This window comes from Molothrus ater, chromosome 23 (assembly GCF_012460135.2).
Source record: "Molothrus ater isolate BHLD 08-10-18 breed brown headed cowbird chromosome 23, BPBGC_Mater_1.1, whole genome shotgun sequence".
In the NCBI taxonomy this organism is placed as follows: Eukaryota; Metazoa; Chordata; class Aves; order Passeriformes; family Icteridae; genus Molothrus; species Molothrus ater.
The window spans coordinates 5,538,749-5,555,266 of record NC_050500.2 but is presented as its reverse complement, the minus strand read 5'-3'; the positions used below and the strand labels follow the sequence as shown (position 1 = coordinate 5,555,266).

The window sequence follows — 16,518 nt, the reverse complement described above, 5'->3', positions numbered from 1 at the left end:
CATTTCTCTTGTCCAGCCCTTAATCCCTCTGTCTCTCCATTTGTTTATCCATCCTGTCTATCCTTTTGTGCCCCTGTACTCCCACCCCTCTATCCCTCTCTTCCTCCCAGTTTCCTGCACCCACCAGTGACCAGAGCCAGGTGACCCCACAGCTGACACTGACAAACCTATTGCTGAGAGAACACTGCTTTCACCCCAAATGTACCAATTTAGCCAAAAATCACAGAGAGGAGTTTTGGGTGGCAGACATCTACTGTGTTATCGCCATGCTTGGCCATGGTGGGACCAGTTGGGACCAGTGGCAGCACTGCCTGTCCCATAACAAGGTTTCTATCCCCTGGGTTCCCTGGGGTGGTGGTAAGGGGGGCTGGAGGATGGAGGGGGCAGTGGGGAAGGGGACACAGTTCCTGAGGGAAACTTGAGCTGCATATTTGGGAAGAGGCGTGCCTGTCTGGCCAACAGCCAACAGGAACAAACTGCTTGGTTTTCACCGCTGGATCACCCCCCTCCCACTGCTGGCACCCCCCTTCCCTCCCCCCAAACCCAGGTACACCCCATCTCCTGGTTATCCCCATCCCCTTCCAGGGAATCCGCTCTGCCCCTCTTCCTGCTAGGCCCCAAAAGCTTGGAAACAGCTAAAAAAATATAACAAACCCACACGGTCTTGTTTTTTTTCCTGCTTGTTTTCCTGCTTTAGGAATTCAGGTCATGTCTCCCCTCTGGGACCCTCTGGGGACTGAGGAACAGCTGGAATGATATCAAATAACCATGGAAAGAAGGAAAAATACTTTTTTTCACCCCAGATTCAGATTCAGGGCTAGGGGATCCCATCCCATGTAGTTAATGGGTTATTTAATTGTATCCCGAGCATTTGGCTGAAATTTCCAGGAATTTGGGGCAATGGAGAGCATCATCCCAGCAGAGCACGTGGCACTCAGCCAGCACTGCCAACACTCATCCTGGCGGATCATTGGGCAACGAAGGGAAACCACAGGGTGGTTTGGGCAAACAGAGAAATTAATCCCAGTTAATTAGTAAATTGGCTTTGTTACCTCCTGGTAAAGCCTGTGTGAGCCGGGGGGGGGACTCCACCGTGCCTCGATTCCCAATCTTTTTATGGGATACACGGCCCTTCCCTGCTGCGGTTCCAGCAGGCTGCAGGATCCCACAATGTGGCAAGAGCCTGGGTGATCCAGCCAAGCCGGCGGGCAGGGAAAACCTGTCTCCTCCCCACGTGTGCTGCGTGTGCCGGGAATGCTGGTGGGATGGGAGGGAGGCCCCGAGGAGCCGCAGTGCTGGAATGTTCCCCCTCGCCGCCGGCGGGATGGGCACGCCGGGACGTGCCTGCTCGGCTCTTGGCGTGCGTGTGATTCCATCCTGGCACGGAAACGCATCCTTGCTGGAATGCCGGGAGCATCCCGCCTGCTCCCGGAGTGCACCACCCCACTGGGTTTCATCCCAACCTTGTTTATGGACCCCCCTTCCTAAGGAGGATCCTGCACTCCTCCATAGAGGAAGCAGGAAGCTACCCCACACTGCCAGTTCTCATCTCCGCAGTGCTTTGCAAACAGTAACTAATTAATCCTAATTAACTCGTTACCTAATTAGAGCCCAAGGGCTCTCCCCTTTGCAGGGAGATGGGAAATTCTGGCACCTCAGGGGATTTTTTTTCCAGCCCAAAACCTCCATGTTTGCTTCACACCAGCATCAGACCGTGCCCTTTGTACTCTCCATTGCTGCCAATCCAGGGAGAAAAACCTACTTTTTGGGGTTGCTAATGCCAAAAAGCCTGGAATGAGCATTTTTCCTCATCTGGATAGCTGGCACTGGGAATACTGGCATTCCCAATGCCTCCTGTGCCCACCCATCCCAGGGGAGCCCACTCTGGTGGGTGCTTTCAACCATGTTTTTATGTAAAACATGGGATTTTTGAGGAAGGAGACAAGTAGGTGGGTGGGATGAAGGTGTTTCCCAAAGAATTCCCTTTTCATGTGTGTGCCATGATCTGGGACACAGGCTTTGGGAGCACTGGAAAAGTTCTAGGGGATCCCAGTGTCACCACTCAGGAATCACATTTCTCACCGGAAAATCCCAGTTTGAAACCCATAAAAATCTCCTTTTCTCTGCTGAGTCAGCTGGAGCTCCTGGATGGATCTGGTGCTGGTGGAATAGGAAGGACACACTGCTCTGTGCAGGTCTAACGGCCCCGTGGCTTTGCAGAAACCCTGTGGTGGTGATTCCAGCATGATTTCCTTCCACTGCTGCCTTCCGTTCCTTTTAATCACGGTTGGATCTATCCTGGGAGCAAAACCAGCCTTGGAATCATATTTTTTCGGCAGGCAAGCACTAATTTCCTTCATTTTCCAGCCTGGGATGGAGCTGGGCATGGGTTTTGTTGTTCTTTTTTTTTTTTTTTTTTTTTTCCCTGCATACCAACCACCTTCCCAGGAAAGGGGCCCCTTTCCCACACCCAAGATTAATCCACCCAAAGTAGGGTCAGAAAAAAAGCCTGGAGTGTCACTTATCCCAGCCAGTCCCAACAAGGAAAATCCCAGGAGATGTTCACCAATCCTTGGTGGATCCCACAAGCTCAGCAGTGACCCACGCTGTCTCCTCCCAGTGCAGATTTGGGATTGGATAACTCCACTCCCCCTGCAAAAAAAAAATCAGAAAATGCCTAAATTGGTGCCGAGGTTTAAAACCACCAGTTTCTTAATCACAGGGGGAAAAAAATCCCACAGCAGAAGTGAAAGTCCTGATGGAAATTAACCCAGCAAGGGTGAACTCAGACATCAGGGGAGCTCTGGGGGGGATCCAGGCTCTCCCAGTGTTCCATTTTTGGGTGACACCAATGCTGGGTGGCAACTTCTGGGTGTCAATATCCAAAAACCAGATAAAAAGGGAGTTTTGGAGCTGCTGGCTCAGGTTCTCGGTTGAGTCATGGATAATTAATGGATCTGGGGACCTTCCAGGATGGGGAAGTGCTGGGTGATGGGGGATCCCAGCTGGTGGGTGACAGAGCAGGGGGAATGTGGGGAGGGCAAGGGACAGAGGTCCCACAGGGGATGGTGCCTCTGTCCCAGCTCCATTGCTGTGGCCAGAACCTGTTCCAGGGGTTTTGACACCCCAGGCAGCTGCAAAGCAATGTCCACTCTGTGGGGGAGACCTCTTGGGATCCCATCCCATCCCAATCTTTTCCCATTTCCCACCTCTCTCGAAGGCAACACTTCCTTTCAGGACATCCCTCTCCTCTCCATCCTCCTCTGTGACAGAACATTTTGGGAAAGCATGAAAAAGAGCCTTAATTTTGTGTTTGGTTTGTTTGTTTGTTTGTTTGTTTGTTTGTTTTAAGTAATTTTAAAAGTGAAAACTCAGAAGCTCCAGAATAAGTCCCCTGGACTAGGAGAAGAGGAATGGACGGGATTTTCTCTTCCTTCCCCTGTGTGCTGTGTCTGTGGATTTGGGGAGCTGTAAGAGACCCACAGAGGAACTGGGGGGACCCTGAAATTGGGGGAGACCCTGAGAGGGGCTGGAGACCCCCTGGGAAATGGGGAGGATCCTTAGGGTGATGAGGAGGTACAGGGAGGACTGGGGGTGTCCCTGAGGGGCTGTGGAGCCTCAGAGAGGGGCTGAGAGGGGGAAACTGAGGGGAATTTGGGGGTCTAGAGGAACTGGGGGGGGTGAGGTATTAGGGGAACTAGGAAGGGCTGGGATCTGCAGGGGGCTGAGGAGATTTGGGAGGCTAAGGGATTTCAGGGGGATTGAGGAGAACTGAGGGGGGCTGAGGAAAACCAAGGGGGCTGAAGAGAATCAGGAGTTCTGAGGAGCTTTGTGTGGGAAATGGAGGGGTGACAGCTTGTGGGGGCCTGAGAGGAATTGGGAGCATGAGGAGCTTTTGGAGGGGCTGAGGGGAATGGGGTGGAAGAGTTTTAGGGGAGAGGAGGAGATTTTGGGGGGATCTGATCAGATTTTGTGGGGCCTGAGGAGATTTGTGGGGCCTGAGGAGATGTTGGGGTGGTCTGAGGAGATTTGGGGAGGTGGGGACATTGAGGAGTCCTGGAGGTGCTGAGGGAACTTGGGGGGGTGAGGAGATTTGGGAGGCCTGAGGATTTTGGGGTAGTCTGAGGAGATTTGGGGAGGTGAGGACATTGAGGAGTCCTGGAGGTGCTGAGGGAACTGGGGGTGTGAGGAGATTTGGGAGGGCTGGAGGAGGCTGAGGAGAATGGAAGGAACTGAAGGGATCTGGAGGATCTGAGGAACTTTGGGGGGATCTGAGTGGAACTGGGGGTCTGAGGAGATCTGGGGGATCTCTGAGATTTGGGGGTCTGATTGAAACTGAGGGTCTAGGGGGATCTGGGCATTTGAGGATCTTTGGGTGGCATAAGAGGAACTGGGGGGCTGAGGAGATTTGGAGGCTTCGAGGAGATTTTGGGGGATTCCGAGGATATTTGGGGATGTGAGGACACTGATTAGTCCTGGAGGCAGTGAGGGAACCATGCAGTTGAGATTTGAGGGATCTGAGACTTGGCAGGGTCAGAGGAGGACTGAGGAGATACAGGGCATTGAGGAACTTTGGGTGGGCTGAGGGAAAATGGGTGTCTGTGGAGATTTTGAGGGTAGTGAGGTGAACTGAGTGGGCTGAGGAGATTTGTGGGTTGCAGAATTTGGGCAGGTTGGTGATGCTGAGGGCGTGGGGCAGGCTGAGAACGGAGGGGATCTGGGGGGTGAGGAGACTTGCGGGAACCAGAGGGCTGAGGAGATTTGGGGGCCTGAGGGAACCAGGGAGCCCTGACAGGGCTCGGGGGGCTGAGGAGGTTCGGGGAGCCCTGCCGGGGCCGAGGGGAATGACCGGGTGAGGAGGTTTTGGAGGCTGAGGGAACCGGGGAGCCCCGACAGGACTGAGGAGGTCTGGGGGAGCTTTGGACACTGAGGCGTCCTCCCGGGCCTGAGGGAATCGGGGGCTGCGGAGCTATGGGGAGCCCTGCCGGGGCTGCGGGGAGCTGAGGGGGCCTGGGGAACCAAGAGGGCTTGCGGGGCTGCGGACACCGGGGACCCCTCCGGGGGCTGAGGGAGCCGGGGCTGCGGAGCTCCGCGGAGCTCTCCCGGGGCTGCGGCGCTTTCGGGGGGCTGCGGGCCCCGGGGAGCCCTTCGGGCCGGGGTGCCCCAGCCCAGCTCAGCCCAGCCCGTCCCTGGGCGGGCGGTGGCGGCGGCGGGGCCGGGCGGGCCGGAGGCGGGGGCGGCGGCGGGGGGGCGGCGCGGGGCTCCATCTTCCTCCGTGCGGCGGAGCCGGCGGGACGGCGGGGCACCATGGCTGTCGGTATAGGAAGTGTCTTTTTTTTTTTACCTTCCCCCCCCTCGCTTTATTTTTTTTTTTTTATATCCCTCATCCCTCCCTTTCCACCCCCCCGTTCCCTCTCCAAAACACCTCAAAACCCCCCGAAACCCCCCTCACCCCGGGGGCGAGCGGGAAAAGGGGGACCTTCACACACTCCCCCCTTCCCCCCCCGCCCCCGTGCTGCTTTTTATTCATTTTTCATCTAAATCAATATTTTAAAAAAATTTCCCTCCTTTTTTCCCCCCTCACCCCCCCCCCTTCCCCCTCCCCTCAGCCCTGCAGAACATGGCGTCCCCGTCCTAGCGTTTTAAAAATAAGCCGGGGCTGCCATTTTTGTTTGCCTTTTGTCTGCGAATTTTAATAAAAACGTCTGAGAATGTGGGAGAGGCGGCGGATGGAGGGGGGGTGGGGGGAGCACCCAGCCGGCCCACCCCCCCTTCCCCAAACCCCCCCTTCCACCCCCATCCCCCGGCCTTTTTGTCTGGCAAACCCCCCCCCCCCTCCGCAAATCCCCTCCCAGGTTGAGGATTTCAACTTCACTTAACCAAACTTCGCCTTTTTCCACCTCTTTTTTTTTTTCATTATTATCATCATTATTCCGCCAACCCCCCTCCAAGCAGGAAGAAGAAGGAAAAGAGAGAGAAAAAAAGGGGGGGAAAAGCGGGGGGAGCATCGAGGAAAATACCCATTTACCAGGATTTTTCCTTTTTCTTTCCCTCTGGATGGTCTAATGGAAAAGTTAATTGCAGCCGAACGTACCTATTTTTGTGGATGTTGCATGTTTTGGGGGGGGGAGATTTGCTTTTTTAATGCATTCTTGGCTTTTTTTTCTGACTTTTTTTGCTTACAGGAGGTGGCAGAAGCAGCGCAGGGGCTGAATATTATCATTACCATCATCATAATCACCATTATTATAATTTTCACCATTTTAATTCCTTTTCTTCTTCCTCTTCTCCTCCTTTTCTTCGCTGTTTTCTGCATTAACTGGTTTTGTCTAGAAAAGTGGTCTCGCTGGCTGGAAGGTCTAATGGAGGGGGGAGATATTTTTTTCATGGCGTTTTTGGCAGGAATGCGGCAGCTTTAGCGAGGGACCCAAATTTCTGTGGCTGTGTCCCAGAGGTCTGTCTGTCCCTCTCCAACATATATTTAGCCATATACTATTTATACATCCATAATCTCCCGGCCACGTCGGGGGGCCTGGGGGGGGGAGCTTAGAGCTGGCGTGGCCACAGTGATGGATTTGAACCCAGGAATGATGAATTCGATGATTTTGATTTCTTTTTCTCCCTTCAAGGCTGGAGGATGCTCCTTGTTGGGTTATTTTTCCCCCCCAAGCCTGCGGTCCTTCGGATAGCAGCCGGGTTTTTTAACCTGGGGAGGATGGAGCAGGTGAAAGCGGCTTCGAGCCTGAGGCCTTTGAGATTATAAAGTGATATTTTAGCAGAGAGGTAAAAAAGTTTTTTTAAGTCCCTCACGGCGTGCGATTTGCCAAGAGGCGGAGGGTCCAGGGCAAGGGGATGGATTTCACCCCCAGTTTTCCAGCCAGCTCCCCATCCCTCAGCTTTCCCAACGCCTCGGGGGTGAGCAGGGCTATAAAAAAAACCCACTATTTTTTATTTTTTTGTTTTTTTTTTTTGTTTTTGTTTTGTTTTTATTTTCCTTTTTTTTTTTTTTTTTTTTGTTGTTTTCTCTCTATTTTCAGGCAAAACCCCACGTTCCCACGGGTCGGGTAGGTCGGAGCCGCTTCGCTTTTGTTCCTCCGCTGTGGGATCTCGCGCGCCGGGGGCTGGCGGGGGGTTCGGGGTGTGTGAAGTTGTCCTCCTCCTTGTCCCCCCGTAGAAAAACGCCCCACGTGCAGCACCCGGTCTCAGCTAGAGCTGGAGATGGACGCGGATAAGGGGAAGCAACGCCAGTACTCGCAGAGGTGGGCATGATGGCTGGATGGAGGGGGATCACAGGGAGGAAAAAAAAAAAAAAACAAACCAACAAAAAAAGCCCTGCTTTTGTACATTTACAGCTTAAAATAGCATCTAATGCAACGGTGTGCATGCATGGGATGATGTGTGTGCTTATGAAAATAATATATATATATGTGCACACCAGGATCCAGATATTATATGTGTATATATATTTCTGTATAAGCGGGGGCATGGTGTTTTTTGGGGGTATTTTGGGGGTGTGAGGGACTCCTTGCCTACCCCCTCTGCAGGGAGGGGACCCCGCTCCCAGCATATGTGTGGACCCCTTGATACAATATTTCCCTTTTAAGTAATGTGCCTTTATATGCGTAAAATAATAACGTTCCCCCTCAACCCCCCCACCTTCTGCTTTTTCCCTTCAAAATGTGGATTTTTGGTCATTGGGCGCGATGTCAGGACAAGTGCATGTTGGATTCGGTGCTCTCACTCCCTCCTCAGGGCGATCCCCTGCCTGTGCCTCGGTTTCCCTGCGTGCTGTCACCCAGGAGTGACCCCCCCGTGCTGCTGGGGGTGGGCATTTGCCCCAGGCTGGTTTGCGGTGCTGCCTTTGCCTTGCAGGGTGCCTGGCTGGTCTCTTTTGGGGCAGGTGGATGTATTTGAGGTCTGGGGGAGCAGGGCCCCCTCAGGCTGGGGAGTGGTGTGTTTTGTGGGGTATGTGTGCCCCGTGTCTGGTGTGTCACCTCATGGGCTCTGGGTCTCCCTGCGGGCTGTCCCCGTGTCCCCTCTGCTGGGTCACTGGACCCAAACTGTGGATTTGGGGTCACACTGCCTTGGCCCCCATCCTTTGGGAGTGCTGCCACCCTGGTCCCCCCTCCTCCACCCCCGAGTTGGGCACTGTGTGGGGGTCTCCAGCCTGGCTTTGCCTCCCCTCCCGCTTGCCACTGGTGCTTGGTTCCTCACCCTGCCCCGTGCACCCCTTTTCCTGCGCGGGGACCCTCGGTCCAGGCTGGGGGCTCATTTTGGGTTGGTTTTGCTGGAAATGCAGAAGGAGAAGCCCCAGCCCAGGGCCCTTCGGGGGGCGGAAGCCGGGGGTTTAATTGGTTCCATCTTGGGTGAATTCTTGTGGCGTGCAGGCCACCCCCTCCCCGAGCCACAGGGGGCTCGCCCGGCGTTCCTGCTTCGCAGCCATGCCTGCCTTCTGCCCCCTTCGCCCTGGGCTGAATCCTTCCTGCATGAGGACACTCTGGGCAGGAGGGATGTGTGTTCCCTGAGGATGGTGCTAGATGCTGCTTCCTACCCTGGTGGCTTTGGGATGCAGGTTTTGTGGATGGGCACTTGCTTTCCCTCCAAAACTCCTCCTGCTCCAGCTGAACCCCAGGGAAACTTGTTCTTAAGAGGAGACAGCAACCACGGCCTTGTGTTTTGGGGGGGAAACTGAGGCATGGTGGAAGGCAGAGCTGGGTTCCCTGGTTCAAGGAGCATCCCTGGAGTGGGCTGTGTTGGGAAGGACGTGCTGGGGTTTGGTGGGGCGCGCTCAGGGTACATCCATGCCCCGGCTCGGTTCTCCCCCATGCGCCGTCTCTGGCCGCCGCCGGCTTTCCTGCACTCGCCGCTTGCCATGGGGGGTGGGACCTCTGCCCTGATGCTCTTGCTGGGATACTTGGGGACACCAAACTCGCTGTCTTGCTCGCTCGAGGACACGTTTAGCTACCAAGTGCTGCTCTGGTCACCCCGAATCCCTCCCCTCTCCTCCCAGACCCCCCACTTTCAGGCTGTACCAGGTTGGTGGTCGCTCACCGGTCCCTGGGAGCTGCCCCTTTTCTCTCGGCGGTGGCGTGAAAAGAAATCTCTTGTTTCTTTTTATTTCAGCGAAGGCGAGACAGAGAGGGCTGCCAAGGTAGAGGCGTTCCCTAGAGAACTGTAGCTTGACTTAGCGGCAGTTGGGTAGGAAGTTGGAAGGCTCTAGTGAGCTCGTGCCCACCCGTGCCATCATCTACCTCCCATCAATCTGGAGCCTCAGCGACACGTCTCCCCAGGCAGCTGCGCCCACCTGGCTCCAGAGGCCACCCTGTGAGTACCAACCACCGCCGACCCCGACGGCCCCGGCACCGCCGCCCCCTCGCTGCCACCGCCCCCGCTCTCCCCTCGCCACCCCCAGCCCTGGCTTGCCGGCTTCTCCCGCTCTTCCCTCCCCTTGGGTGCGGAGGCCTGGAGGATTTTGGTCTCTTTTTAGGGTGCTGCTGCTTCCCCCCTTGGCCCGGCTGAGCGGTGATGCCGGGTGCTGTGCTGTTCTGGGGAATTTGGGTTTCAGCCCATGGTTTTGGGGCTCCGTGCATCTTCCTGCTTTGCTTTTCCCACATCCCTCTCCTCTGGCTGGGCTGCTTGGGTCTCCACCATGCTTTGGGCACCCACCTTGTCCCTGGGGATAACCTTCGACAACCCCTCAGCAGCCAAATCTGGTGCCTGTGGAGGATGTCAGGGGCTCTTCCCACCATGGTTTGGACCACAGGACCCCACGCCACTGGAGATGTTACCCAAGAGATACCCCCTGCCCAGCCAAAAAAACTGGGGGGGCACAGAGAGCCCTACCACCCTCCCATGCCCTGCAGTGCTGGGGGGAGACGTGCCGCAGCATTCCCTACCCTTCATAATTTCCATTTTAATGGATTTGCTTTTTTTTCCACCTTTGCTGCATGTCAGCTTCCATTTTTCATAGTTAGCTGAGAATAGAGAAAAAGGGAGTTTTTATATATATATATATATATATATACTTTTTTTTCCATCTGCCTTCTTCCCGCTCCCACTCCGTTTCCCAGCCCCAGAGAACGGGACGCCGCTCCCGACGAAACACTGCACAATTTGTAACATTAAATCGGGACAGGAACAGGGATTTTTATAATTATTTTGGCAACGCCGACCATTTCTTCCCTCTTGTTCATCCAGCTCCGAGTGTGGTGGTTTTGCAAATAATTTCTCATTTCTTTAGTAAGCCCTCCTCAGGTGGGGGTGGGGAAACACGTGATATTTGTGCTTTTCTCCCCAAAATACCCTTTGTGCCTCTCCAGCTTTGCAGGAAGGATCCTGGGACCGATGTAGGGTTGGTGCTGTGTCCTGGTGATGGTTTGGGGGCCACACTGGTGGCTTTGATCCGTCTGGGTGCTGCTGCCGGCTCCGCTGGAGCCCGGCGTGCTGTCGGGACAGGGAGGAGGATGGACAGATGGACGGATGGGAAGGACAGAGGTCACGGGGCACCTGCTGAGATGGGGGGATCAGCTCCAAAAAACCCTTTTCTAATCATAGCTCCAGTTTCCTGTTTTCCCACGGCTGCTCTGGGGTGGGGGATTGCTGCCGGGGTGCTTGGTCATGCCTGGGGGGCTCTGAGCCCTCCTGCCTGAGCTCCTGCTCCCTGCCTGTCTCTGTACAAGGCATTCCCTGCTGCCAGCTCTGCTTTTGTCCCTGGTTCTCGGTGTCCAGCCCCTCATGCTGGCACTGGCATCCCTCATCCCGTGCCCATCATCCCAAGAGATCTTATATATGTGTGTATATATACACACACACACACACACGTAGCCAGTGGGTAAATGCACGCTGTGGGCGGCCTGTGGGTACAAATATAATTACACAAAGGAGCTGGCAGCGGCTGCGTCCGTGCTTGGGAAGGTGCATTTAACATCCCCAGCGAGTTCCTGTTCTGTGGCTCCCCCTGTGCCGCTGGGATCTGGACCTGCTGTCACTTCCAAACCCTAAAATTCGGTGCTTGAGCAGCGGGAGGTGACCTGGAGTGGTTCAAGACTGGGAAGGGGAATTCCCGAAGCTGATGCCTGGGTGGTGTCCTGGGCAGTCTGTGGTGTTGAGGTCTGCCATGGGAAATTGCTGCCATTCCTTGATACCCTGGAGCACACCTCATCCTGTGCCAGGCTGCTCTGTAGTGCAAGGGGCAGGTGGTTCCTTCCTCCCTGCCTTGGTTTCCTCCCAAAATGGGCACGGTCCATCCCACAGCTTCTTCAGGCTGGGGTAGCTGCTGGGATGTTACATTCTGGTGGGACCAGGATTCCCTTTCTCTGGGTGGTGGTGCCCACAAGCCTATGGGGAGCTCAGAGCGTGTTTGAAACCTGGGGCAGCAGGTGTGAGGAGGAAGAGGAGGAAGGCTCATCATCCCCAAATCCTGCTACCCCCAAAGCTTCTGGGGATGCACGTTGCTGGAGGCATCGCTCTAGTTTCTCCTGGATTCCTTGCCATGGCCTGGTTTATTTTGGAGCCAGAGCTCCTGTGGGATCCCCTCCCATGCATCCCATCAGGATCCTACAGATGCTTACCCTCATGCCCCATAATGGGATTTGCTGGGGTGCTGATGCCTGGTGATGCTATGGGCTGCTCTGCTGGGATCATCCTCTTGCTGCCTCCTTCCAGCTGTTTCCCATTACCCAAAGATGGATTTAGAATGAATTTTCCCAACACCTTCAAGCGTCTCCATAAATCTCCCAGCCCTGCTGGTTCCTGGTGTTCCTGTTGAGCTGCTCCTGGGTGTCACAGGCACTTCACTTGGCCTTGGAGGTGTATTTTAGGGGGATTCAGCTGGGATTGCTGTTGGGTTCAATGTGCTACTGTGCTCACCCTCTTCCATGGCAGTGTCCCATCTAATCCCTTCCTGGATGGGAGAAATAGAAGCTCCCTTCCAGAGCTTGGGAGACTTGGGGGTTTTCCCCAAATTTCAACTTCCTCCTTTTCCAAATAGTGTCCTAGTGCACTCCCCAGTGTTTTGTGGTCTTTGAGCAGGCAGGTGCTTGGTGTCCCCCTGATCCTACAGGAATTTTCATTGGGGGAGATGCTCGGGGGGGGGTTCCCCAGTCCTGCCCCCCTTGCCAGCTCCCTGCCTTTGCTCATAGTTTGGGTCTTGCTTCTTGGGGGGGGGTGATGGTTTGTTTTGGGGGGTCCAAGGTGGAAGGGCAGGGGGATGTGTGGCAGCCAGCCGTGTCCCATAACCGCCCCCCTCTCTCCCCAGGATGGCGGAGCCTCGCTTCAACAACCCCTACTTCTGGCCTCCCCCCCCCACCATGCCCAGCCAGGTAGGACCCCTGCCCTGGGATTCTGGGGGGAGGGAGGATGAGTGGGTGTGGAGGGGGAGGCTGGGAGTCCCAGGGGTCCCAGTTCCTCTGCCCTCACCCACCTGTCTGCCTTCTGCCCCCTCAGCTGGACAACCTGGTCCTGATCAACAAAATCAAGGAGCAGTTGATGGCGGAGAAGATCCGCCCCCCTCACCTGCCTCCCACCTCGGTGGCCTCGCAGCAGCCCCTCCTGGTGCCCCCCTCTCCTGCTGAGAGCAGCCAGTCCATCATGTCCCTGCCAAAGCTGCAGCAGGTGCCAGGGCTGCACCCCCAGGCCGTGCCCCAGCCTGACGTGGCCCTGCACGCCCGGCCGGCCACCAGCACCGTCACAGGTACTGTCACACTGGTCCCGCCGCTCTGGGGGGCAGAGGGGGATGTGGGTCCCCTCAAAACTAATGCTCTATCCCTTTGCCCACCAGGGCTGGGGCTGGCGTCCCGTGCACCGGCCGTCAGCACCTCGGAATCCAGCCCGGGAACAGGGACCACCACCCCTTCGACCCCCACCTCCACCAGTCAGAGCCGCCTCATCGCCTCCTCGCCCACCCTAATCTCAGGAATCACCAGCCCCCCCCTCCTCGACTCCATCAAGACAATCCAGGGCCACGGCTTGCTGGGAGCGCCCAAGGCCGAGCGGGGCCGCAAGAAGATCAAGGCGGAAAACCCTTCGGGGCCGCCGGTGCTGGTGGTGCCCTACCCCATCCTGGCCTCAGGGGAGACGGCCAAAGAGGGGAAGACGTACAGGTAGGCACCCCCCTGCCCGCTGTGGGGGCCGGGGGCCATGGCGGGGAGCCCCCCCACCCCAGCCCGGTCCCTGCGGGGTTCTCCCCCACACCCTCCAGGTGTAAGGTCTGCCCCTTGACGTTCTTCACCAAGTCGGAGATGCAGATCCACTCCAAGTCGCACACAGAGGCCAAGCCCCACAAGTGCCCCCACTGCTCCAAGTCCTTCGCCAACGCCTCCTACCTGGCCCAGCACCTGCGCATCCACCTGGGCGTCAAACCCTACCACTGCTCCTACTGTGAGAAGTCCTTCCGCCAGCTCTCCCACCTCCAGCAGCACACCCGGTGAGGGCCCCGCCCAGGGGCTGGGGACACTTGTTCCTGCTGGCCAGGGAGGGGCACCCCACACCCACCAGTCTCTCCCGACATCCTTTATATGGCCCTGCCCTGCTTGTTGGTCCTGCTGCCATCATCTCCTTCGTCATCATCCCCCATCATCTCCAGCACCTTCATGGTTTCCACCACACTCATCGCTCCCACTGTGCTCATTGATTCCCCCCCACGCTGGCTGTCCCCATTGCCTTTATCATCCCCACCACACTCATCATTTTCAGCACTTCCATGGGCTCCTCCATGCTCATCATCTCCACTACCTTCATCATCATCATCATCCCCACCATGCTAGTCTGACACCACAGTCTTCATTATCCCCACTGTGCTCAACATCTCCACCACCTTCCAAATCTCTGGTACCTCCATTGTCTCCACTGCCTTCTTTCTGACCACGTTCACCATCACCACCATGCTCATCAGCTTCATTACCTTTATTGCCCCCACCATGCTCAGCCATCTCCACTGTGCTTTTCCCCACCACTTTCTTCATCCCCACCACCACCACCCCATGCACCCACCACCTTCATCTGACCCCACCATGTCATCTGTCCATGCATGCCAGTCCATCTCCTCCACACTCACCAGTTTCCAGCACTTCCATCCTCTCCCAGTCCCCATCTCTCAGCCCTGTCTCCCTCCGTTCTCCCCTGTCACCTCCTGGGGCACAGATGTCACTGTGCCCACTGTAACCCTGTGACCGTGTTCACAGGGTCTGAGGGTGAGGGAAGAGATGAGGATCTGACTCCATGTTTCAGAAGGCTTGATTTATTATTTTATGATATATATTATATTAAAACTATGCCAAAAGAATAGAAGAAAGGATTTCATCAGAAGGCTGGCTAAGGATAGAAAAAGAAGGAATCATAACAAAGGCTTGTGGCTCGGACAGAGAGTCTGAGCCAGCTGGGCTGTGATTGGCCATTAATTAGAAACAACCACATGAGCCCAATCCCAGATGCACCTGTTGCATTCCACAGCAGCAGATAACCATTGGGTACATTTTGTTCCTGAGGCCTCTCAGCTTCTCAGGAGGAAAAATCCTAAGGAAAGGATTTTCCATAAAAGATGTCTGTGACATAACCCCCCCACCCCATGTCTCCCCCTCTTCTCCCCTGTCACCTCCTGGGGCACAGATGTCGCTGTGCCCACTGTAACCCCCCATTCCAGTGTTGGGATGGGGTTGGCATTGGCACTGGTGGTGGGAGGGGAGGTGACAATGACAATGTGTGTGTCCCCAGAATCCACACCGGCGACAGACCCTACAAGTGCCCGCACCCCGGCTGCGAGAAGGCCTTCACCCAGCTCTCCAACCTCCAGGTCGGTGTGGGGGGCCCCGGGGCAGGGGGCACGGGGTCACCGTGGTCCCCCCCTGACTCCCTGTGTCCCCTCAGTCCCACCAGCGCCAGCACAACAAGGACAAGCCCTACAAGTGCCCCAACTGCTACCGGGCGTACACGGACTCGGCCTCGCTGCAGATCCACCTGTCTGCACACGCCATCAAGCATGCCAAGGCCTATTGCTGCAGCATGTGCGGCCGTGCCTACACCTCGGTGAGCACGGGCGATGCCCCCAAAGGTGCCCAGAGCCCCCAGCCCCCCGCTCACCCCCCTGTGCCCCCCACAGGAGACCTATCTGATGAAGCACATGTCCAAACACACGGTGGTGGAGCACCTGGTCAGCCAGCACTCGCCGCAGCGGACGGAGTCACCCGGCATCCCCGTACGGATCTCCCTCATCTAAACGGGGAGGGGACAGCGCCCCCCCAGCATGAGGAGGAGGAAGAGGAGAGGGAGGAAGAGGAGGAGAAGAAGGAGGAGGAGGAGGACGAGACCCCCAGCGCCGCGGGCCACGCCCGGGCCGTGCTCCTGCCCGGCTCCCGCAGGTTTGGTGACATCCAAAGACGGTTTCAGAGCACTTTGAATCTCTGCGGTTTGGTTTCTTTGGGGGCGGGGCAGTGGGGTTGGGGGTGTTCCCCCCTGCCAGGCCCCACCCCCCATTTTTTGGATACAAATATATATATATATATATATATTTATTGGCCAAGAACTTGGTGCTGCTAAAGACCAGAAATTCACCCCAAAAACGAACCGTGGATGGAGCAAAAAGCAGCTGGGGGGGTGGGGGAAAGTCCCACCACCCCCCCCCACCCCCCCCACAGACTCTGGGCCCAAGCGCCTCCATTTGGGGTTGATTTTTAACCATTTTGGGGGTTTTTTGTGTTCTTTTGGGGTCCCTTTCGAGGGCGAAGCCGCGGGCAGAGCTGCGTCCCCCCGGTGCCGGCCCCCCCATTCCGCAGCCCCAGTTTTGGGGGGTCTGGGGGTCCCCCTGCTTTGCCTTGTGCCTGCCTGTACATACCCCCTGTATAGAGCCGGGGGGCACTCCCCCCAAACTCATCTATATTCTGTACTTTTTGGTTCATTTTGGATATTAACTGTGTTATTTTTTATACACTTTTTAAGCCTTAACTCAGCGTTTCTTTGGGGTTTTTTGTTGGTTTTTTTTTTTTCCAGGGTGTTTTATTTACCTTTTATTAATTTTTAACCCCTCTGTTATTTTTTACCCCCCCCTATTATTTTTCCCCTTATTTTTTACCCCCCCCATTATTTCTCCCCTCAATGTTGTACGATATCAATATTGTAACCTTTTTTGTCAGCATGTTAATACTGTGTAAATACGCCTCTTATACACTTAGCCCCCCCTTTTTTCTCCCCTTCCCCCAAATTTTGGGGCTTTTTTATTTTCCTCGCTGCCCAGCCAGGCCAGGCCTCCCTAGAGCTAGTTGGTACCTTATTAAAAAAGGGAAAAAAAAAAAAAAAAAAAAAAGAAAAAAGAGGAAAAAATGGACAAAAAGTTGCCCCTGTCCCTGTTGTTGCCACCCCCTGTCCTGCATTGTGGTTCCTGGAGAAGCTGGGTGGGCCACGGCCTCACAGCGTGGAAAAGGAATGAAACCCCCCCCAGCCCAGCCCCTTTCCAAAAAAAGAGAATAAAAGAGAACAAAAAAAAAGACAAAAAGAGCAGAACGGGAATTAATGAAACTGGGGGGTTGT

The 16,518-nt window shown here is 55.6% G+C and overlaps 1 protein-coding gene across 2 annotated transcripts; it reads left to right on the top strand.

Moving 5' to 3' along the window:
• Positions 1-5,445: 5,445 nt before the first annotated feature.
• On the top strand, positions 5,446-16,483 carry ZNF362 (zinc finger protein 362). Of its 2 annotated transcripts, none has more exons than XM_054517162.1 (10): positions 5,446-6,090; positions 7,038-7,064; positions 7,175-7,259; positions 12,257-12,320; positions 12,445-12,691; positions 12,779-13,100; positions 13,233-13,423; positions 14,710-14,788; positions 14,863-15,021; positions 15,095-15,209. In XM_054517162.1, exons 1-10 carry the CDS (start codon positions 6,066-6,068, stop codon positions 15,105-15,107), a joined length of 1,212 nt encoding a protein of 403 aa, XP_054373137.1. In that variant the 5' UTR covers positions 5,446-6,065; the 3' UTR covers positions 15,108-15,209. The 2 variants fall into 2 exon arrangements, with proteins under 2 accessions (XP_054373137.1, XP_054373136.1); XM_054517161.1 differs by having other exon boundaries at positions 5,451-6,090; positions 13,199-13,423; positions 15,095-16,483.
• Positions 16,484-16,518: the final 35 nt, after the last annotated feature.